We start from the raw sequence: 25104 nt of genomic DNA, 5'->3' as shown, positions 1-25104 counted from the left end.
ACCATGAACATAACTGCAGTGGGGTCTCAAAAGGCCCTTTTCCTGCCACATCCATCTTCTTCCATGGTATTATTTACAGAGACTGAAAAGGAAAGTGCCTAGAAAATGTACTGTTTGTTTGTTTGTTTTGAAAACAATGCTTTCTCACCAGAGAGCTCTGCTTGTCATTCCCTCGGGTAAGGGCTCTGGAGTTGCATGACAGCATCCATTTCCTAAACAAGATGTCTTGTAGCATGCCTTCACCTGCTTGGCGTTCCGTGCTCCACTGCACCATCTCTCTGCATACCCCAGGACTTTTCTTTGTGGTCTCAAGGCCTGTTGCTCATATAACAGTTTCTGCTCTAGCACATGCATGGATGTGAGCTGTTGTGAGCCGTGATTTCTTAGATTCCAACAGAAGCATGCTTCATTGGGATAAATTGACAAAGAGATATTGATTCCTTAGGAGTTAACACTCTTAACTCGGTGGGGAGGTGGGAGGATCAGAGCAGGCTAGGCCACAAGTGCTTTAGGAAATTACATCAAGTGTTCTGTTGGCCAAAGGCATTCATTCTGTGTGCCCCACTTTTCAAATGATCATTTCAAAACAAATGGGGAAGGGAGATCCATATGAACTTTTAACAATTGTTTCTTCAATACTTTTTCAATCGTGCTTTTCAAAGTCTGTGCATATATTTGGGTAAAGAGTTGTTGCCGGTGTCCTACGTACTGACCAAGTTTTGCTCACACCTGCTTATATGCCATTATTCCATTGAAGTTTCCTTTATTTATTTATTTGACGGATGACCAGGGATGCAGTGTTTGGTCCTCTACTCTACCATGAACAATAAGGAAGTTGAATGGACCCACTACCTCTAGGTACAGAAAGATAGTCAGATAGTCACACACACACACATGATTGTAGCTGAGTCGGTTAGTAAGTTGGACTTTTTTCATCACTGCTGTGAAGTTAGGATGGCCGAACTGCAGAAATAGATTTGCTCCTGGTGCCTCATATAACATAGCACCAGGAGCCTATAGGGGCTGATCTGAAAAGAATGACATCACCAACCTCCAAATTATTTACGTCCTTTCTGCCCAGAGAATTTCCTCGGGGCAAACCAAGTTAGATTTCACAGTGAAATAGAATTTCTGAACTACTGATACTTAAACACACATTTTCATATTGTTTAGAGCTCATAAATATCCTTGTGCTGATTAATTTTCAATGATGACAATGGGTTCATTTTCATAAATATTGATTCAAGAGAATGAAGTTTGCAGTTCCCAAGAAATCTTTTATTCATGTAGAAAGACATAATGAAAAGAAAATGGTATCTGCCTGTCTAACTTTAGGGTTTTGGATGCGTTTTTTGTTATTGTTGTTTTTAGTTTGGCATTTAAATGGGTATGTTATATATTTGGGATTTTTTTGGAGTTTTGCTTTTGTTTATCCTTTTTTTGTTGTTGTTTAAGATTTTTGATCTCACTTTTTAGAAGCACTTATGCCAAATGTCTTGCCTGTGGTATGGCAATGCCATACTGTTTTCTCTGTCCGTCAACTTTTGAAGAAAGAAAGTATCTTCTGTTTTCTCCCTCTTCAGTTCAGTGAGGGGAACAAACTACTACCAAATTTGGACGTTTCTGAAGTCTATTTTAGGAAGAAAGACAGGAAAAAAGTGAAATCTTCTCTTTGTAACTGTAAACATGATATTCTAGATATATCTTATATTAGAAATTACATACTTTAGTGATGTGTACTGGCCCAAGGGTGAATGTCAGCCTAAATGGAGTTATTTTCTCATCATAGCATCAACGAGATCCTCGATTGAATGAAATTTTATTCCCATTTTATGATGCTAAAAGGGCAATGCAGATCATTGAGATGTATGAGCCTGATGAAGACTTGAAGAAAAAAGGTAAGAAAAGTGGAAAAAGAGAGAATTTTTCTTTGTTTAAAAAAATCAAGGACATATGCAACTTTTAAAGTCCTTGAATTTTTAGTTAAAGGTATCTTTAAATGCTTTGGAGCTCTCTAGAGGCAAGGATTGATAACTGACTGATTATTTTTTTTTTCCTTGCTCTAAGTATAAATTTTACCTTACACCAAAATTTGTTTGTGCTGCCTGAAGTGTAATGATAAATTTATTATTAAGCTATAGTGATATTTTCCCCATGTACTTTCTTATCTTTAGTATTGCATAGTGCTTAAAATGTAAAAATGCCAATTATAGTCTCTGTTTGCCATCTATGAAAGCAATGGCATTTGCTATCAAAATTGACACCTTCTTCTTCTTCTCCCTTTAGTTTTGCAAGCTAACTAAATTTAATACACAATTTAAGGAGTCTTTTTACTCATCATTTGACCTCTGGTATGGAAGATAAATGCAATTGACATGAAATTAAATAGGAATCAATTTAGCAAATTGTTGGGGTTTTTGAGCATTTGCCTCTTTCAGTGAAACTTTGGAAACAATGTGTTGTTCATTCCAACATTTAACAAACGAAAGATATGGAGAAGAAAGTTAAGATTGGTTCTATAGGCATGAGAAACACCTGCAAAGGATGGGAGTGATGATGCTAATACAGTATCTCCAGGGAGTGCCAGGAGATACCTGACTGGGAGCCTCTGGCCTTATGTCTCAGTGGAGAGTGAAGGGAGATCTAGGTTAAGTTCTTTCTGTCCCATCTGCCCATGAGTATCATGGCCTCAGTTTTCTCCTCTTTAGAATAGAGGTTCTTTTTTTTTTTTGTGCCTGAGTGAGTGTGGCTGAAAGATTTATACATTCTCTGGACCCACATAGAACCTGTTTATACGCATGACTGGCCCACCATACCATGTGGCCTTACCCCTGATATTTTTCCAAGACCAACAGAGTTTTCCCTTGGTTATAGTCATACATTTACACTTTTCTGCTAGGGTCTCAAATATCTATTTTCAGCAAGAGTGCTTCATTACTTACCTCTTTATCAATATCCTGAGTATCATAATTAAGTCCACAAGGCATGTGATTTAAGTGAAGGGAGGAGTGGCTTGGCAGAAAATCTAGTACTTTGCAGTGGTGGGAGGTGATGTGATTTTTGTTGCATCCCCTGTTGCTGTGTGACCTTGAGCAAAGAACTGTATTCCTATGCCTCAGTTTCCCTGCTTGTAAGATGGTGGGGTTCATGCAGTCATTCAACTAGTATTTCTGTCCCCTGCTTTCAATCCTTATAGGCACAGCCAAGCACTGTGCTAGGTGCTAGAGATTCAAAATGAAATAAGGCAGTTGTGATCTACTGAAGGAGAAAGACCTATGACTCAGTAGTGCCTTGGTGGTGTGATAAATGTTATGATAGAGGTGTGTCTTATTATGTATAAGGTCTTCCCAGGTCCTAAAAGTCTATGAAATTACCACTGACACATCTAAAAAGCATAGCTTCACCATTTCATATATGACAGAAATGTTAAAGTCTGTCATTATCAAGTATGGGTGAGAATGTGGTGCCAAAGGCATTCTTATCAACTATGCTGAGTGTGTAAATGGGTGCAAACAACCACCTTGATGAATATTTTGTCAATAATAAAGTGGAAAATATTCCTCTCTTACAGCCCAGCCTCTTTACCTCCAAGTATGTACCCTAGAGAATGTCCCATGTCTTTCCCGAGTCTGGTGTCAGAGTGGCCCTGCTCAGTCCTCAGATCTCTGCTCCTTCTATCCTCACTCCTTGAATGAGCTCATCCAAGCCAATGGCTTTAAGTTTCTTCTATACACACATGACTTTCAGATTAAACTCTCCACTCCTAATCTGTCTCTTAAACTACAGACCTGTATAGTAGACCTCTCCATTTGGATGCTGAGTGGGCATTTCAAACAAACAAACAAACAAATAAATAAATAAAGTATGCTTTGATTGTCCCCATCCACAGACCTGTCCCTTTCCCAGCCTAGAAAATGGTACCATGACTCACCCAGCTTTTCATGCCAAACTTCTTGGAATCATCCTTGACTTGTTTATTCTTTCACATCACATCTGATCCATCAACAAAACCTACAAGATCTATCCTGAAAATAAATCACTTCTCACCATCTCCACACTTACTGGACTATTGGATCCTACATCATTTCTCCCTAGATGAGGCCAGCTGATTTCTAACTAGTCTTCTCCTTTCCTCAATGCCCTACGATTTATGTACCACACAGCAGCCAGAGTAAACTTTTTAAAATCAAATCTAATCATGTTCTTCCACTCTTCAAAATGCTCCAAAGACTTCCCAGCACACTCAGAATAAGATCCAAAGTACTTAGTGAAAACTAAAGTCCAACCAATGTAGCCTTTGGATTCCTCATTTCTAGCTACTTTCCCCTCCATCACATGGTCTCTGCACTTGCTGATCTTTCTGTCTAGGATGGGGCAGCCCCAGGGGTGCATGAGGCTTGCTCCCCATGCATGAATGTGACCTTGTCAGAAGGGCTTTTGCTGGCCACGTAGCAAACACAGCATCCTGGTCATTCTTGATTGCTTTCATACCCTGCTTTCTGTTTCCTTCTAGCATTTTCATAACATTATATTTATTTGTTAATTTATTTGTTCTCTCACCCATAATATATGAGTTTCATGAAGGTAGGGCTTGTCTGTTTCTTCTATCCTGCATCTATCACAGTGCCTGGGAAAGTATAAATGTATGTGTACAAGGAGACAGACACAACAATTTTTACTGCAGTTCGTTTAGTTATAAATAGAAATGACCTAAATATCCATCAACAGAATGATGGATAATGAATTGTGGTATATTCACATATGGACTACTTTACACTCTACACACTGCATACTTCTACTATACATTACTCAGTGAAAAATAAACGAACAAGAGCTACTTCTATTAACTAGATAAATCACAAGAAAACAGGAAAAATGGCAAGCTGCAAATGCAAATAATGGGGTAACTTTTATATAAATTTTAAAATAGTCAAAACTACCTATTTGTTGGATAAATGCATATAAAGTTACAGAACCACTTTGAGAATGTTAAGCACAAAAACTAGATTATTGGCTGTCTACTTAGGAATAAAAAGATGGAATTGAATGGAGTTGAGGTGGGACACACAGGGTGCTTCATGGGCATCTGTAATTATGCATTTCTTTAAAAAAATTAAAACAAGGGCTTCCCTGGGTGTGCAGTGGTAGAGAGTCTGCCTGCCGATGTAGGGGACACGGGTTCGTACCCTGGTCCGGGCAGATCCCACATGCCGTGGAGCGGCTGGGCCTGTGAGCCATGGCTGCTGGGCCTGAGTGTCCTGAGCCTGCGCATCCGGAGCCTGTGCTCTGCAACGGGAGAGGCCACAACAGTGAGAGGCCCGTGTACTGCAAACAAACAAACAAACAAACAAACAAAAGTAAGGCAAATAAAAGAAAAGGTTAAGATCTAACAAGGCTGTGGTGTAGATCCATGGCTGTTTATCCTGCTATTACCTGTACTTTTCTGTAAGCTTGAAACCAGCTTGTAACTTTGAAATGCTTAAGTAAATGCAAGAAGCTGAAGCTGTTGATGATTGACAGGGTAAGAGAAGAGGCACAAATATTGACACCGGCCCTGTCCCATGTCACAAAGGTGTGACTGAGATGATGAGTGGTGGCTCTTGGGATCACGTTTCAATGACCACTGAATACTCATCTCACTGGTCCCATATCCTATTTTTTAGATGAAATAGGAAAATGGAATTATTTGAATCCAGAGAGGCCACTCATCCCTTCTCCAATCTGGCTCCTGGTGCTGCACTTTTGAACTTAGGGAACTGCGTGTTTTGCCATCATGGATGTGAAAGCAGATGCCTCCTGTTTGTGGAAAGCATTAGATTATTTATGCAATGCGGGTACTTTGTTCAAGTTCTGAAAGACGAAGGTTCTTGGGAAAGAGACTATGAAGAAGTTTTTACTCCTCCTGTTTAAGTTGCCTCAAATGTCATGAATAAAACATGAGATGTGTATCTTCAGAGCCATAAGTCTACCATGATATTCCTTTTCCCCCCAGGCCAAATATCAAGTGATGGATTTTGCAGATACCTGATGTCAGATGAAAATGCCCCAGTCTTCCTAGATCGCCTAGAGCTTTACCAAGAAATGGACCACCCTCTGGCTCACTACTTCATCAGCTCTTCCCACAACACCTATCTCACTGGCAGACAGTTTGGTGGGAAGTCTTCAGTAGAAATGTACAGACAAGTCCTCCTGGCTGGTTGCAGGTCAGAAACTCAAGACACTGTTTCTTCTTTGGATTTGATGCTCTTCAATTGAATTTAGTTTTCTCTGAAAAATAGGAAGTAGCATTCAGAGTGAAAAGGACATTTGTCTTTCTCTTTAATGGATTACAATGGCCATTTAACCTTGAGAAAGGAAAATTGGTATCTGTTCCAGAAAGATCTAGAGTCCTCCTATGGGTCAAAAGATTTTTTTTTACTGTAAATTTAAAATATTCCCCCAACATTACCAAAAAAATATCATATTTTAAGAAGTCATGCTAAGTTTCCTGTTGGTCCTAGGCACTTGCAAATTTAGCTTTACTTAATGTTCAAAGTTCTAAAATTTCATTCTCAGACCATAAAGATTATTTTAAATGGTTTTAATTTTACAGAAATTGGAAAATATTTGAGGTTTAAAATGTGGTGAAAATGCTGAAAGTGAAAAATAAGAAATGTAGTTACATTATGATTGTTTTCTTGATTGTCGATGACAAATGCTTAATTTTTCAACTCACTATTTTCTGTGTGTATGGAAATACGTTAAAAGACTTTAACTACATCACTAAATCTGTTTCTGAATACTTAAATATGAGTCACTTAAACAATGAGAACATTTTAATTTATGGCCAAAGTAACATCATCCCACCTACAAAATTTTTACAGTATTCTTTAACATCCTCTAAAACCCAGCCCATATCTAAATTTTCCCAGTTTTCCCCAAATTGTCCTTTATTACAGCTTTGTCACAACTAGGATTTCATCCAGAACCCCACTGCTTGTTACATCTCTTGTCACTCTTAATCTCCGACAGTCCATTTTTGATGACACCAACCTGGTGCGATTTTAACCTGCATCCTCCAAAAAATAATCGTGTTACTTCCTTCATTCCATTTTCTACTTCTATAGAAAACAACTTATTCTGATGTATTTTCATTTGTACACACACTATTTTATTGTAAAAGTTCAATATTGGTAAATCACAATGTTCCTAGATGTGTTGAACTTGACTGTTGGGATGGAAAAGGTGAGGACCAAGAACCAATAATAACTCATGGAAAAGCAATGTGCACAGATATCCTTTTTAAGGTAAGTGTTTTTTTTTTTTATTGAAGTATAGTTGATTTACAATGTTGTATTCATTTCTGCTGTACAGCAAAGTGATTCAGTTATACATATATATATACATATTCTTTTTCGTATTCTTTTGCATTATAGTTATTATAGGATATTGAATATAGTTCCCTGTGCCATATAGTAGGACCCTGTTGTTTATTTTATATATAGTAGTTTACATCTGCTAGTTCCAACCTCCTAATTTATCCCTCCCCACCCCCTTTCCCCTTTGGTAACTGTTAGAAACAGACTCACAGACATAGAAAACTGTTTCGTAAATAAGTTCATTTGTGTCATATTTTAGATTCCACATATAAGTGATATCATACGGTATTTGTCTTGCTCTTTCTGACCTACTTCATTCAGTATGATAATCTCTAGGTCCATCCATGTTGCTGAAAATGGTGTGATTTCATTCTTTTTTATGGCTGAGTAGTATTCCATTGTGTATATATGTACCACATCTTCTTTATCCATTTCTCTGTCGATGGACATTTAGGTTGCTTCCATGTCTTGGTTATTGTTAATAGTGCTGCTATGAACATTGGGGTGCATGTATTTTTTTGAATTAGAATTTCTTCCAGATATATACCCAGGAGTGGCATTGCTGGATAATATGATAGCTCTATTTTTAGCTTTTTAAGGAACCTCCATACTGTTTTCCATAGTGACTGCACCAATTGACATTCCCAATCACAGTGTAGGAGGGTTCCAAGGTAAGTTTTAAAATTACCTCACCATTGCCTTTTCTAAACTGTTGTGGAAACAGCACCATTGCCTTTTCTAAACTGTTGTGGAAACAGAGAGACATAGTGGAGAAAACAAATTATTAATCTTCTCAAGCATCTTACCTTTATATTCCTTTCTTCCAGTTTTTCAGAGAAAGTCAAGAACAATGTTTTCTCCACTTAATACTTCCTTCATGCTACTTTTTCTGCTTTCAAATGGTGATGGTGCCATATAATGAGACTTCTCTGGCAGAACCTCCCTTGTTCCACTTACTTTAAAAACAGTCTTTCATTTTCTTATCTATTTTTGTGCATACTTACTTTGCATTTTTTCTGAAGGACTTTCAAAGTGGAATAAAAAGATAAATAGAATACAGGAAATAAAATAGATTATAAATAGTGCCTATATGGGTAAGAAAGTAAGATAGTGAGATTAGAGTTTTATGAATGCTTGTCAAGAAATCCTATAAACTTTCAAGCCATACCACAAATTGGGCCCCAAACTTTTTTGAATTCAGTGCAAGGAGAGAAACATGATAATTCACAGGATTTGTAAAATACATACAGAGTAGTTAGTCCAGCGAAGCACAGTTATTCCCCAGTACTGACACCAGATAGAAGTCGCCCCCCGCAAGATCCTCACAGAATGTAATCTACACTTTTACAAATAGGATTTCAGTCATGGCCTTTTGGTGATCTCTATGTACAACTTGAAGGTTGGTTTCTTAGCAAGTTCCTCAGTATGCTCCAGTGACGTCCTGCCAAAAGACAAGTGAAAAAATGAAATTCTGTGGTTGGACAATATGTCAAGTATTTCAACCTCTGTCAGTTTTGTATAACTCAGGAGAGTTATTTCAGCCTCTGGATCAATGGTTCTCAACTCTGCCAACATGTGGAAAATCACTGGGGTTGCTTTGTTTTTCTTTTTAATAGATTTATTTATTTTATTTACTTATTTTTGGCTGCATTGGGTCTTCATTGCTATGTGCAGGCTTTCTCTAGTTGCAGCGAGTGGGGGCGACTCTTTGTTGCAATGCACAGGCTTCTCATTGCGGTGGCTTCTCTTGTTGTGGAGCACAAGCTCTAGGCACGTGGGCTTCAGTAGTTGTGGCTCACAGGCTCTAGAGCACAGGCTCAGTAGTTGCGGTGCACAGACGTAGCTGCTCTGTGGCATGTGGGATCTTCCCGGACCAGGGATCGAACCTGTGTCTCCTGCATTGGCAGGCAGATTCTTAACCACTGCACCACCAGGGAAGTCCCACCGGGAGTGTTTTTAAAAACAGACACCTAGACCCTAGACGCATGACCCTCCATGCATATCATTTCTCTTAGCCAAGATGTTGGTGAGTTTTGAACATCAATGAATTCAAGATTACATTTCCTGAGAAGTACCAAGAGTATGTTCAAGTGGGAAGCCATGAGTTTGCATAGCCACCAAACTGACAGCAAGGGTTGACATCATTTTTTATAGAATTAAGGAGTCTAATAGGGAAGCTTAAGCTCAAAAGGAGGTTCCTCCCTCTCAGCTTGGAGGTGAGCAAAGAAGAAACCATGGGCAGAACCAAGATTCTCCTAAAGGAGTAATTCTAGGTCAACTCAAGTGGATAATCAAGGTCACTTGGGAAGTGACTCAAGGCATTTTCGCCTGAGAAGAAACTTCAAGCAAGAATAGCTAAAGGACAACATGAGCCATAAGGATGCTCAGTAAAATGCTCCAAGATTGTCTAGCCTAGGCCATTATTCTTTCCAATGGGCTTCCCTAGGTAGCTATTGTCAAATAGTTTTCCAACTAACAGAATGATGGGACTTGCCCCATGGTTAACTACTTGCCCCATGGTTAACTACCAGGGTGATACAAAACAAGGGATATTGTAAATGTCACATCAATTCACAGGAGTCTTCATTGAATTAATGAAATGTAGCCCAACTCTGGTGCCAAAAGGCAGAGGAAACTCAATAAAAGCTTCTAACAGTCCTGAGGTTTTTACCAACACATTTCTCCTCGAGGCGAGAGGGGAAGGAGAGGGGTCTGCTGTGAAAATCTCTGTGCAGAAAGCTCACCTGCTTCTCAGTGAGAAAGGTGAGCTCTGAACCCATCTTGGCAGATTATCGAGCCAGGAACTGTACTGCCATTTAGTGAAATGTCTTGTCAGTTACTAGCACCCTAATTTTGGAGAAGTAAAAGTAGCTTTGAAAAACAGTGTCATTAACCATGAACTGTGCCTGGGTCTAACCACAGGGGACTCAATCTGTAGCAGTAAATGGGTTCTGCAGGTCTTAATTGCCAAAACAGGCTTTCTGAAAAGCTCAAATTAATCGTCTCCAATTGGTTTCAGGTACCTTAATTTTTTTTCTCTCCTCTCTCATTAACACTCTTTATCTTTAAAGGATGTTATTCAAGCCATCAAGGAAACTGCATTTGTCACATCTGAATATCCTGTAATTCTCTCCTTTGAAAATCACTGCAGGTATAATGATTCATTCTACTCCAAGCCTCTAAGTGTTGTTTCCTAATCCCCATTCCCCACCCTTGCTCTACATCTTTTTGAATAACCGAATAGTTTCTTTTGTGAAGTGGTAAGTACACATAGTCCTATGGGGGGAAAAAAAATAGAGAAGCAACTCAAACCACTACCTCTCAACACTTCCAAAAAAGAAAAAAAAAAAAAGTCATGTTAATGTGTTTTAGAAATGCTTCCTCTAAACAAAAGGTCAGAGAGCAGGACACCTTGCTCAATGTTCCGTTGAGTTGGAAGACTTGGCAGTACGTTTGTAGTCAGACTTGATGAACTAGAAAGACACTTTTTACTCTGCTTACCAACTCTTAGTTTGGGGGCAGAATCTACTTCTTTTTAAACTACACCGGTTAACCCATTAACATCAAGAGGACAATCAAACATTTTGCAGAGTGGGAGTTGTTAATCGCTAGGAATGGATGTTTCTTATTCTTATTCTGGACAGTTAATGGATGTTTGAATTTACAAATGTCGGTTCTTTCCCTCTAGCAAATATCAACAGTACAAGATGTCCAAATATTGTGAAGATCTATTTGGAGATCTCCTGTTGAAACAAGCACTTGAATCACATCCAGTATGTATTTTTAGCAAACCACATTTCTAACATGAATTGATTTGTTTTGAAATTCATTTCTGAAGGGTCAAGTAGTTCTGGAGGACTAATGTTAAAGACCTTCATGTGTATTTCAATTTGTTGGTATGGGAAGCTTCCACTGTGCTTCAGAGGGGTGTGTAGAGAGAGGCACAAAGTAAACATCTGGCTCAGTTTAATTCAGAAGATCATGGGGGTCTTTATGGCTTCTGAGACCTCTGTCCTAAAATTTCACAAAGCGCGCACTGGCCAGGAGTCTAGAGTTGGTGATCATTCTCAAGTTCAGTGACAGGTTAGAATCACCTGGGGGAACCGTGAAACATACCTCTGCCACAGCCCCACTCAGAGATTGTGAAATTGATTCAAGTTCAGCCAGATCCTGGTGTTTTTTAAATGCTCTCCAGGTAAATCAAATGTGCAGCCAGGGTTCAGCACCCATGAGAGCCTGTCGCTATGGGAAGTTCCCTGGATCAAGTCACAGAAGCTGGAAGTTCAAGCTCCTAAGTCCAAAATAAACTCTTGGGCAATGTTATATGCACGTTTTTGAGCTTCATTTTTACACCTACTAATTCCTTCATCAAACAAAGAATTTTTAACCTGTTCCCCATAGATAGGCTTTGTGGGGTCTGTGAACTCATTCTAATTGCATACAGTTTGCTGTTTTGTATACAGTCATTCCAGAGAGTTCATCAGATTTTTACCAGGATCCATAACCCCCACGTGGTTAAGATCCACTCTCACCAGATCTTGGGAGTAACAAGAAAGCTACTGGAGTGAAAAAAAGTATGAAACACTCTACAGTAGTGAAACATTTTGCCCCACTGTTGACAAGCAGCTGATAGGCCCAAACACGGTAGCCCGAAGCAGCAATAGAACATCACCATGACTAAAGGGGGAAGGTGCTCTGTGCTACCTGGGAACACATCAGGTAGTTTAACAGTGAGTTTTGCAGAAGTACATCTTTGGGAACTGAAAAAAATATAAGAGGATATTTGCAGCCTGCTGAAGCTTTGGCTGCAGGGGCCCCATCCACATCCTGGCAGTTCTTCCTGCTTCCCTGCACATCGGCCTGATCTCCACTGTCAGCACCTGCAGCTGCTGCCTGGGGGGACGCTCTGGTCCCTGGAGCTCTGCCCACACAGGAAAGTCAGGCCAGAAGTACCAGAGAATTACCACCCCCCACCCCGTGTTTCCTCATTCCTCAGGCGGGATGACTCCGGGCCCATGGTCCCCACTGTCCCCCCAAGTTCCCCAGCAGGATCATGCTCCCGTCCACAGTGACAACTTGCCTGATAGCACACCCTTCATAGGCTGCCTGTCTTCTTTTCCTCACTTTCTTACTCCTCTGCTGGAGTTCCCTGGAGCTGGCCCCCAGATACATTACTGGTACTTTCCTCTTTGTCTCAGACTGATTCTAAGGGAACCTAAACTAAGGAACATCCCTGCTTTATTTTATTTTATTTTATTTTTTACCTAGGCCCTTTGTTTGTTTTATTTTCTTTGTTAGACTAAGGTGCTGGCTTTTACGGAAAGATCTCTGCATTCTCTGTGATGTGCACATACATGAGAGGTTATGGGAAGTACAGGCAATATAAATGAGATTAAGATCTGAACTACAGAACTTTCAGTCCTGGAAGGAGGGCACAGGATACAAATGTAAAACCTTAACTAAAACAGATGGCCTTTAGTGTGGTGAATATTTATTGCCAATATCCAGGTGCAGAAGAGATCACTGGGAGTGGACTGGTTACAGCAGGCTTCCCCAAAGGAGCAGAATTTCGGCAGAGAGTTTCATTTGAGTCAGGACTGACATAGGAAGGCACAGTGCCTTGCGTGTACAAATAGTATAAAAATTAGTCTGGAAAATGAGTGGACACGTGGAAGCGTAGGTGGGTATACAGATGGGTGGTGGGGGGATGGGAAATGGATGACTGGATATAACACAGTTCTGTGGATCATAAGTAATCGAATAAAGGAACATCCCCTTTGCAGACATTAATCCAAGCCAATGAAACCATAGTAGAGTTCAGATTTCAATAATTAGGACCACTTCCTTCTTAATTCTCTTATTGAACCCACAAAGCCACAATCCCAAGCATTGAAGATGGATCACCCTACTGAGCAGACCAGCTTACTGTACAGCCCAACACTTGGTGGGGGGGGCTCAGGAGCCTCTTGACTTTGCCTGGGAGGGCGCCTCTGACCCCAGCTGACCCCATCGCCTCTTGTACATTACCAGGTACTTAAAAGGGGCAAGGTCTAGGGTTGAGCTGGACCCCTTTCCCCAAGACCACTGTAGGTCAGACCCCACTCCCTGGGGAAGGTGGAGCAGCTCTGCAAACCTCTAGAGACCCTGTGGATGCCAAGTTTGCTGTCTTAGTGTAAGGCAAAGCTCAGGCTAATTTGGGTTGCGGAATAAAAGTATAAAACTGTGCAGACTGCCATCTAGTGGGTGTTGGTTGTGTAACTCACAGGCCTTCTGCTCATCCTGGGCTGGGAATGAGAAGGGAGAAGTGCGACCCTGTCGTGAATTCAGCCTTTTCTCTTTGTCTCTAGCTGGAACCAGGCAGGTCTTTGCCATCCCCAAATGACCTCAAAAGAAAAATACTCATCAAAAATAAACGGCTGAAACCTGAGGTTGAAAAAAGTAAGTCAAATACGCTCATCTATGGCAGAAGCATATGTATGTTGCATGTTGAGACAATTCAGCTATGTAGAATGAAATATACTTTAACACCACGGATTGGGGAGGAAGCAGGTCTAGTGGTGATGTTCTATATACTGTGCAGAGCAAAGTTGCCACATTTTTATTCAAGTTTAGGTTCCACATCAACCCCTTCCTCCAGTGGGAAAACATATTCATATATTCATAGATCAGAATTTGGAGGAGTCCCAAGGAGAGATGAGAAGAAAGCAAAAGAAGCATTTTAGAATTTGTCAAGATATAAGGAACTAGCACTTTATCATTTTATACACTCTGAAGCCTCCTTTAAAAGCTTCCCTTTGCACTTTTCCCTGTGATATATACATATCTAGGGATCCTAGGTAATACACGAGTGTGAATGTGTGTGTGGTTGGGGGGTGGGGGGAAATGATTTTATCTAGACATTGCCCCCACTGGGTTTCCTTTGAAAATATTTTCTTCCAACAAATCTCTTAGTTCAGTAAATGAATAGCATCAAATATTGGTATGATTGCATTGTGGATTTCCCCTTGGTTATTCTAAATTAAAAAATTTTAACTATTTTAGCTCCAGTTTATTTTTATTGCAAAAGCAATAATGTTATAGGAAAATGAAAACAGCAAAGAAAAATATAATAAAATAACACTAAATTATGTATTTTACACACATATACATGTATTAGAGACACATGTACACACGTACATATACACGCATTTTTAACAAAACTGAGATCATGTTAAATATACTGATTTTTAGTCATTTTTAATTCAACCAATGAAGTATACTCATATCCAGTAGGATATAAATCTACATACTAATTTTAATTCTTATGTAGAATTTTTTTTTGATTCTAGTGTATGAAACACTCTACAGAATTTGTTATGTGGCATATAGTGTAATTTAAACAGATCCAAGTTGATGGATTTTCATTGCTATGAAAACAACAATGGTAAACATGTTTGGCTGTTCATTTTGTACATTTATGCAGCCTTCTCCTTGGTACAATTAGAGTTGGTTGGCCACAGCATGTACACATTTTATATCATATGTATCTTGTTATACTGACTTTCAGAAAATTTATACCAGCTTATACCCTCACAATAATATATGAAGAGTACCTGTTTCCCAGCGATATTCTTTTTTTTTTTTGGCTGCATTGGGTCTTCAGTGTTATGCTCGGGCTTTCTCTAGTTGTGGCGAGCAGGGGCTATTCTTCATTGCAGTGCGTGGGCTTCTCATTGTGGTGGCTTCTCTTGTTGAGGAGCACAGGCTCTAGGTGCGTGGGCTTCAGTAGTTGCAGCACGTGGGCTCAGTAGTTGTGGCACACAGGCCTAGCTGCTCCACAGCATGTGGGATCTTCCCAGACCAGGACTCAAACCCATGTCCCCTGCATCGGCAGGCGGATTCTTAACCATGGCGCCACCAGGGAAGCCCCCCAACAATGTTCTTAATGCTGGCTGTTAGGCATCTTTTATATGTGTTCACAACTAATAAAAGAAAAATATTTTTTCTTGAAGCTTTTTCAGTCTCTATTCTGTCACTTCACCGTAACAGTCCATAAACCTTGCTCTGTGCCAGATGCTCCAAATTCTGGGCTTTTGTTATCAAGCTTCAAATCCTTCACAGGGACTGAGCTGTGACTTCTCAACCTGGTGACCAGGATATGGGGCATTTCCCTCACGTTCTAATAGTGGCTCAGTGTGTATAGATAATAGGGTTGTTGTACTTGCCTTAAGGACTCAAGGCCACCAGGACTGGGGAGACAGTGGCCGTGGATGAGCCTCAGGAGCCTCGACAATAGGTTTTCCTTCCCTTTTCATTTCCTTCTCCATGTTGATCTTTAAGCCTATTTTATAAGTGATCCAACACCATTTCCATCTCCTTCTTGTTTATTTTTAATAACAGAACAGCTTGAAGCTTTGAAAAGTATGATGGAAGCGGGAGAATCCGCTGCTCCAGTGAACATCTTAGAGGATGACAATGAAGAGGAAATAGAAAGTGGTGAGTTGGATTTTTTAAATTTACACATCACAAAAAAAATACTTTTTAAAATAAGAAAAACATGAATTTGTCTCAGTGGACCCTTTTATATAACACAACATTCTAATTCCTAATAGTCAGGTACATGTGCCAACCTTAATCTTTTGGTATTTTGGGGTATTTTTCCAAATAATATGACTTAGAATTTACCTGCACACTAGATTTTAGTAGCTTAGTCATCTCCTTTCCTGCTGTGCATTCAGCTATTCAGCAGAAACTCACAGCCAGAGAATCCTTGAAGCACTTGCTGTAGAAGGCCGGGCTTGGAATAAAAAGAACATTTCTGCAGTTCTCTCCCATTATCAAAACCTGAACATCAGTGCTGTTACTGATGACAGCAATAAGGCGAGTTAAAAGGGAAGGAACCTGGATAGAGACCCTCAGTAAATGCTTGGTTTGTGTGCACTTATAGTGAACTAGAAACTCAAAGCCAGAATTAAACTTTCAAGTTCAAATTCCTTCAAATAACCAGCTCACCAGAATTGCCTATATCTATATCTATATTCACAGGTAGGTAATTTTTGCAAAGGCAGCCTTGCTCAAAATATTTTAATATTTGTTATTAGCTTCTATTTTTACTTTGGCCATATAACCACAACCATAATCTTTGGTTTTACATGGGTCATTTGAAAGGTTTGGAATGTTTTTAGAAAATTATTTGTTCATTATGTATCATGAGAATTGATTAACAAAATGACATGAGAGTTGATTAACAGAATAGTTTGGACATGCATTGAGTGTCTATTGGTTAGTGCCTTGAATTCAGATAATGCCTTGGGACTAAGTAATTTAGAAACACTTGTAGAAACTCTGTTTTTCATATAAACATCTGAAATAGAAGAGTAGATTTTAGGAAAGTTTGACATTATAGGTAAAAACCTAAAAGCTGTGAGAATCAACTAATCATATTCACAACCCCTTAATAGAGACTACTGACTATGGAAGAGACTCTACGAATGATTTATGTTGCCTGGGAACATGACTTACTTCCATATGTTTTATACGTCAGGGAGGGTCTGGGAGGCCAGAGATACCTGGCAGTATTTAATCAATGCCTGTTGTGGTTATCTATTACTGTGTAACAAACCACCCCAAAACACTTTATTATTATCTCTCCTAGTTCTGTGGGTCACCTGGGCTCAGGTTAAGGGCTCTTCCTTTGGTTTCTCATGTGGCTGCTGGCAAATGACATCGGGGGCTAGAGTCATCTGAAGGTTCCACTGGGCCGGGAGTCTTGAGATGGCTCACTCATGGCTGACGGTTGATTCTGGCTGGCTTTTGGGAGCTCAGTTGACACAAGCACCCCCATGTGGCCTCCACAAGTGGCTTGGGCTTTTCACAGCATGGTGGCCAAGCTCCTTGACAGAGCATCCTGAGAGCCAGTGCTCCAACAGGCAAAAAACAGAAGCTGCTAAACTGTTTAAGAGCTGTGCTTGGAACTGGCACATCATCACTTCCTCTATACTTTATTCATCCAAGCAGTCTTAGTTAGGACCCACCCACATTCCAGGGGGTGGGTGAGAGGCAAGATCACATTGTAGAAGAATCAGTGGGAAGCTGGTATTATTGCAGCTGTCTTTGGAAAATACAGTCTGCCACATTGCTTATTATATTATTTCACAGTTTTTACAAATAATAAACCCAAACAAGATTTAAGAATAAAATCTTGAAAGGAATATACCAAGTTGGCCAAGAAGTTCGTTCAGGTTTTCCCATAACATCCTATGGAAATTTGGCCAACCCAGTATTTCAAAAGATCAATAAAATAATTCTAAAATTTGAAAGTCTGAATATTATATAAAAACTGTCCCTTAACTTAGATTAAGTTTCATAGATGATAATCAAACACATGTAAGGTGTTACTAGATACTCTAATCCAGTAAAACAAACTGAAGAATAATGGAATACATTAAGAAAAATCATAGTAATAATAACTACGATTTTTGTACCAACTGTGGATTAGGTACTTTACATCAATTCCTCATCTAATCTTTATGCAGCCAAAGAAATAAGTATTATTATACTAATTTTTCAGATGAGGAAACTGAAGCTTAGAGTGGTAACATATGTTACATGCAATCCCACAGCTGGTGAGCAATGCCACTAAGATTCAATCCCAGAATTGCCTTGAGACCAGGGTCAAGACCTTCTGTACCTTACAATATTGTCCTTCTAATATATAAGAATATAAAGAGAACATAAATATGCAAAATCATTGGTAAAAATATTTTTCTTTATAAAAAGGAGAAAAAATATAAATGATGTGAGTCAAAAATGTGAAGTTTCCTGAACACACACACATTAATCTAAAATGAGGGGCCAGCAGAATTCCACTTACTGTCCTTAAGGGTACTTTCCCAACGTTTATGCAAATGCTAATTATTCCTATATACAAAATAAATTTGCCTCTAGGGATTCCCATGTTATTCCAAAATGTTTGAGATAAAATTTTGATTATCTAACAGAAATATATGGGTTCATATGCACCTGAATTTCTCTCTAAGGCCATAGAGGCTTCTGCTATACCAGTTACATATGTGAGTCTCACGTTTCCTCAGTCATACTTGACTTCAGCTCTGGTCAACCAGTTGGTTGTAATTACCCTGCTATCACAGTATGATCCTACTATACCTGAATGACTAGAGTCTCTCATTTAAATACTTCAACACAGCAGGCAAGAGGAAACCAAGCATAGTTAAAGAGGGCAGGCCTGCCTGGAGGCTGTAGAAAATAGAAAAGGCTCTCAGTCAGTGGAAGTGTGTGCCCAGTCATTAGGCTGGATGTAGATTCAGACAGTGGGGAATAGCAACATTGTGTGTGGTTGTGGGTGTGTCTATGCATACATACACACTCAGGAGATGCTAACCTTTAGTCATACAACCCTTTTAAAACAGTTACTAAGTCTCTCCCCCTTCTATGGGGTATACCCCTGGAAATTCAAGTAGTTTATATCTGGCTAAGCAGGTTAGACTAGACATAAAATTGAAATTCAGTAGTGATGGTGGGAGGTTTCAAAATCTTGGTTACAGTCTGTAGGTCATGAAAACCCAGTGTCACATTAAGAGCATTGGGCTAAGAAGCCTGAGAAATCTAGGTTCATATTCTAACTCTGTGACCTCAGACAAGTCAAATCATATCTGTGAATCTATTTCCTTTAAATGAAGACACTGGACTAGATTCTTTTAAGACCTCTTTCAGCTTCTCAAATCCTTTTTTTCTTGCCCAAGGCCTATATGACCTACTTTAAAAAAAAAAATCATCTGCCTCCAGAATACCCCCTCATCAGAATATGAGTTCCAGAAGAGGAGGGTGTCTGACTCGTTTCCCTTACCTTTATCCCTTCCCTGGAATAGCACTTTGCAAAAAGCAATCTAAAATTCTGAATCTAAGACACCGTCAGTTGAAAGGCACTACTATTTTATTGACTAAGAAAGAAAACTGCTTCCAAGTGAATCGTAAAATGCCATCGATTAAAGGATACATTGCCATATTAGATATATTACAATGCGGGGAAAAATGCACCTTAGAATCGGTTAAAGTTTTTCATTTACTCCTGTTCTTGAATTCTCCTTTCCACCTTTTAAACATACTTAAAACAATGTCTAATTCTTATGGGTCTGTTCACCTCCCTCAGAAATATTTTCACTTTTTTTTTTTTAATAGTAAAGGTCCCTCATGCCCAGTATAGTGACAGTGTGGATTTGTGTTGGCCTTGTCCTGTGGCCTGTGTGTGTCTCCTGATCCTGGCTAGTTTTTAGGCAAATTCCTGGGAGCCCCTGCAGGATGGACATCATGGGAATACAGATCTCACACCAGCATGTGCCTAATTTTCCAACGGGCAATCCTATTTCCACCTACAGCCTTGGGTGGTTACCAGGGTTCTTGTAATTTCCTGGACTGGTGGGCCGGGTGATGGCATCTGTGTCTCCCTATATAGCCAGGCCAGGCTCCTGGGTCACCAGCTTGACTTAGCACCCACTTCCTGCTCCCTTCCCACCATGAGCCCAAGGAATGATTTCAGAGTCTTTTAAACTGCAGCCAGATTTGGCAAATGATTTACGGGAGCACTAAGTCCTTCCAAGCTCTATCTTTTTTACATCACACCACTCCCGGCCACAAGTCATTATGCCCATAAAATTCAAGTGGACATTTTTGACTCTTTTTCAGAATTATCAAATGTACTTTCCTTCTCTTGTATTTTTTTTCTTTCCTCTGGGTGTCATAGAGGATCAAAATACCCTGTTATGAGTCATAGATCTTCCTGAGGTGTTTGAGGCTTTAATTTTTAAGGTTAGTACACTGGAATGGAAGTAATCATTCACTTAAGAATTAAGCATCAATCATGTAAAAACCATGCTAACAATGATTTACTGTGTAACACAAGAACAATATTTGATATCTTGTAATAACCTATAATGGAAAATAATCAGAAATATATATATATATATAAAATGAATCACTTTGCTATACACCTGAAACTAACACAATATAAATCAGCTATATTCAATTTAAAAAGTCATGCTAGATGCAGGAGAAGTAACAAGATATGTTCCTTGACCTTGAGTAGGTAAGAGTTTAGTGAGAGTTTTATTTGAAAAATAATTGCTTATTTAAATGTTCCCATTTTTGTTTAGCTTCCTTCCTCTCTAAAAGTGCTTATATTTTACCCAAGATTATGGAGGAGGCTTGACCCCTTGGTGGTAAGTTGGCTTCATGGACTTTCCTTTTGTCTTTCACACAGCTGAGCAAGAGGAAGAAGCTCACCCTGAATACAAATATGGAAATGAACTTTCTGCAGACGACTTGGGTCACAAGGAAGCTATTGCCAATAGTGTTAAGAAGGTCAGACTCTTGGTTCCCTTTGCTTTCATGACTTGCAAGAGGTAGCAGCTGTTAGTTATAGCATTTCAGAAATGTGAGAGCCACAAGAGAATAAGTAGCCTGTAATTCCCCTTCTCAATTGGGTGACCACAATCAATACCAAACTCGAGGCATGCACAATACTAAGTTAGAAAGGACATTTAAGTGACTCATTAGTTGTGCACAGTGTTGACCCCTACCTCTTTGGCCCATGTCCTTCAGATGTTTTTATTTATTGCATTATTATAGGTGAGCTGGGAGAAAACAACAGCACCCCAGCAGCAAAGGTTAACCTATTCAAATCATCAGGAAAATGACCCTGATCACCCCAGCAAGCCCTCATTAGAAAACCAGTCCTACTCGTTGATATCTCATCTCCCTCTTAATGTAGAATAAGCCTAAAAATGTTTCCATCCATCCAACCATTCAGCCAAAAAAATAGTAACTGTGTACCCACTATGTGCCAGGCACTTTCTAGACCATAACAACCCAGAAGGGTCAAAACACACTTGGCTTCTGCTCTCATGGAGCTGATAGGCTGATGGGAGTTTATTGGAAGGGGGTGGGAAACAGACAACAAACAAGTAAATTTATATGATTACAATTTGTGATAGGTGCTATTACAAAACTAAGGGTGAGTGCTCAGATGGAAAAAAAAAGAGGCGGAGAGAATAAAACGAGGAAATGAGAACCCAAAGGATAAAGAGGAACAGGCCATGCACAAGAATAGAGGTGTTGCTTTGCCCAGAGAGGGACCACAGCAGTAGCAACAACAAAGGCAGGGTGAACAGAGTGGGTTGAGTGAGAGGTCGAGTGAAACAAGATGAGATTAGACAGGCAGGTGGGAACTGGAGGATGAAGGATGTGATGGGGGGCATGGTGAGAAACTCAAATGTTAATTTAAGTGAAATGTGAAGCCACTGAAAAAATTTAAAGAAATGGAGCAGTGTAGCCCCCACATAATTACCTTTGTGTGGGGGGTAGTGATGTGTGTGTGTGTGCGCACGCACACGCACTGAGAACATTTGAGATCTGCTCTCTTAGCACCTTTTGAATATACAATACAGTCTTCCTAACTGTAGTCACCATGCTGTATGTGAGAGCCCCGGAACTTATTCCTTTTATAACTGGAAGTTTGTACCCTTTGATCAACATCTCACTTCCCCCACCTGCTATCCCCTGGCAAAGTGGTTGATTTTTTTAATACTATTGAGTGATTGAGTAAGAAGATGCAAGCGTCATTGGCCGAGGAGTCATTGGTGACTTTGAAAAAAGGAGTCTCAGTGTGGAGGTTGGGACCCCTGTAGCAGACAGATGCGAGTGAGGAGACACTACACTTTTGGGCAGTTTTGCTATAAAGGGGAGCTGGTGGCTAAAGGAAACCCGAGGAGTCCAGGGAGTATTATTTTTAGGATGAATGAATCTGGAGTGATAAATGAATTCCTGGACGTGAGTGGGATCATGGTGATGTGAGGATGTGGTCTTTGATGGGAGCAGCGATACTTGATCATTAAGACAGAGGATGAAGATGCGGGTAGGTGTATGCCTTAGGTGCTAAGGAAATGGAAGCAAATTTGTCTGCCGAACAAAGCCAAGGGAATACTGCCATTACCCCTACCTTTTCCAATATAGAGAATTGCAGCTACTTTCAGACTAATAGATGCCTACTAAGACTCAGTGCTTACCTTTAGGCTGCCTTTATCAACACAAGACATGAGTGTTGAATAGCTGAAGAGTGACCCTTTACATACCAGAGGAGTTGGCCACATCGATGATTTCCCAAGCCCCATCACTAAATCATGTACTAAATTACCATAAGGAAGCATCAAAATAGGCAAAGACTATCAATAAAGAAGGGAGATACGCATTAAGATGAGCTTTTATGGTGTGAAAGAGAGCTATGCCATGATATCTTTTCAGTTCTCACTTTATCTATGGCTTTATGTTACCAGTAATTTCCCATCTTAGCAAATAGAATAACAAGTGTACCTGAATTTATTTAAATATCTACATATGTATGGCTAGTAAATTTGGAATTTTGCCCTTTAGAGAGGTAAATTATTTTTATCTTTCTCTAATTTAGGCTTCAGATGACCTTGAACATGAAAACAACAAAAAGGTAACAAAATAATTTCATTGTACATTTTGTTTTCATTATAAGACACCATACGTGGGCCTCTAATATTGAGCATTTTGTACTAAGTGTTGTTAGTCTATCTTCCCCCACCCACTGCCCCATGAAATATCAGACTGTTTATAGGTATTATAGGTATAATATTTACATGCTCAATGCATCTACATATGAGTCTTCCAAAGAAAGAATTCATCACAGTGATGAAATGATTATATCCTGATAAAATCACAAAACAGAGGGAAGGCAAATAAGGTGATTTTCCTAAAAATAAGTGTTTAGTGTAATTAGGCATTTTCATAGTTGGAATTTGAGATTTCATTCCTAGAATAAGAGTACATAATCATCAACACACTGAATTTTAAAATAAGAATGACCTATAGGTCAACCAATTCATATTATAGTAAAATGGGAAGGGGATCTTGGTTCTGACTCTATTGACATTCTGAAAACTTGTCAGTTTCACATTGTACGCATTCTAGGAGTTTTATCTAACATTATTCGACGTTGATTTTATTGTAAGGAAAGTAAAGTTACATTTTTAGTTTCTTTTATCCTCTTCACGGTTCATGATATCAAAGTGGTCTTTTTTAGTCAATGTATGTGGTTTATTATAGTAGTGAGATGCAAAAATTTACCTTGTCATTTGGTTCCCACACTTCAGAGCGTCAGAAAATACTATCTTGTTGTGTATGGGGTCTTATCTTATTTGGAGTAAAACCCTATCTTCTTACTGTCTAAATATTGTTTGGAATAATTCTTGTTAAGTCTGATCTCGGTCTTCTCCCAAGATATTTGTGAAATTCTCTCCTACTAGAATTTCGTGAGGTATTGGGGTCAACAAAGGACAGGTTGACCTGTGATCACTGATATTTATTAGCTAAGTAGCTGTGACCAAGTTATTTTAATCTTTAAGGACTCAGTCTTCTCATGTGGTCAGTGGGGCAGACTCTAATCCTTGCTACACATGATGACTGACAGTAGCGAGGTTGTCATGCAGGGAATCAGGCCAGTACCTAGCTTATGGTACGGTGTTACTTATTATCATTAAACACACAAGAAAGGAATTAGACATGCCTCTGCCCTTATCTGGGGAGTCAGGACATATGAAAAATTTATTTAAAAAAAATCCCAAGTTACATTCTTTGATTATTTATCTCAGACTTTTACTGGTGCAATCAGTTTGATTGATCTAGAATGTTAAGTTATCAGATAAACAAATGACCTGACTATTTTTTTAACCAATGAATTGATTCATGTGAGTCAGCAGTTCATTCCTCAGTATCAATCTCAACTAAATGTTGATCGCTTTTGAAGGCGTTATTTTTGTTGTTGATTTTGTTGCTTTTGTTCTGATTTACTACGAAACAAACTACAATAAGTTGTTTCTCTTTGCCTCTATGCAAAACAATGCAGTTTTAATAGGTCCTGTATAGTGGGTTCACACATTAGTTTAAGAATAAGCATTTTTTTAAATACCATAAACCATTTATGTATGTGGCTTGGTTTCCAAAGCAGTGTTAAACAAAGTGTGGTTCCCCTGACCACCCATATCATTAGCGCTTGGGAACTAGTTAGAAATGCCAATTATTAGACCTCACCCCAGACTCACTTTATCAGAAACTCTGAGAGTGGGTCCCCGGAATCTGTGATTTAACAAGCCTAGATTTATACTAAAATTGAAGGACCACTGTTTTTGACGTTATGCCAGAACTTGTGAAATTATGAATGATAATACCTGGTATACATATTTCATAGCATTGCTCTGAACTTCAGTATAGTTTCCAGAATAAAGTCCTTTGAAAATCTAAAAAATGTCCCCCAAATGTAAGGTAAACTTCATATTTTACTATTATCTCCATTTGCATTATTTGGAGCTACAGTGGACATTAACTTTTAATGTTATCCTTTAGTTAGGATAACTGAAGAAGAAAGAAGTCTTTATCTTTCAATCTGTGTGTGTGTGCAAATTATTGCTAGTGGGGCAGTCTGAAGCATAAATCTGAGAGTCCTGCTGAAGTCACTGACGTGCATATTCCCTTTGTTGTGCTCGTAGGGCCTGGTAACTATAGAAGATGAGCAGGCATGGATGGCATCTTATAAATATGTAGGTGCTACCACTAATATCCATCCATATTTGTCCACAATGATCAACTATGCACAGCCCGTAAAGTTTCAAGGTTTCCATGTGGCTGAAGGTAACACCAAAGGTTAAATGCTATTGCCTTTTTTGTCTGCTTT

The 25104-nt window shown here is 39.3% G+C and overlaps 1 protein-coding gene across 1 annotated transcript in view; it reads left to right on the top strand.

Moving 5' to 3' along the window:
* PLCB4 (phospholipase C beta 4) overlaps nucleotides 1-25104 on the top strand; it is a gene marked incomplete at its 3' end in the record, with an annotated part of 168279 nt that overhangs the window by 76207 nt on the left and 66968 nt on the right. Inside the window, exons 11-20 of the mRNA XM_079718827.1 lie at nucleotides 1790-1898; nucleotides 5993-6203; nucleotides 7193-7286; nucleotides 10430-10509; nucleotides 11047-11131; nucleotides 13706-13796; nucleotides 15738-15833; nucleotides 20614-20714; nucleotides 22816-22851; nucleotides 24920-25061. Of these exons, the coding sequence (XP_079574953.1) occupies nucleotides 1790-1898; nucleotides 5993-6203; nucleotides 7193-7286; nucleotides 10430-10509; nucleotides 11047-11131; nucleotides 13706-13796; nucleotides 15738-15833; nucleotides 20614-20714; nucleotides 22816-22851; nucleotides 24920-25061 (1045 nt within the window). The remainder of the gene's footprint in view (nucleotides 1-1789; nucleotides 1899-5992; nucleotides 6204-7192; nucleotides 7287-10429; nucleotides 10510-11046; nucleotides 11132-13705; nucleotides 13797-15737; nucleotides 15834-20613; nucleotides 20715-22815; nucleotides 22852-24919; nucleotides 25062-25104) is intronic.

The sequence above is a fragment of the Hyperoodon ampullatus genome, assembly GCF_949752795.1.
Source record: "Hyperoodon ampullatus genome assembly, chromosome: 14".
In the NCBI taxonomy this organism is placed as follows: Eukaryota; Metazoa; Chordata; class Mammalia; order Artiodactyla; family Ziphiidae; genus Hyperoodon; species Hyperoodon ampullatus.
The sequence above is the reverse complement of the archived record's forward strand: the minus strand, read 5'-3'. Positions and strand labels throughout refer to the sequence as shown.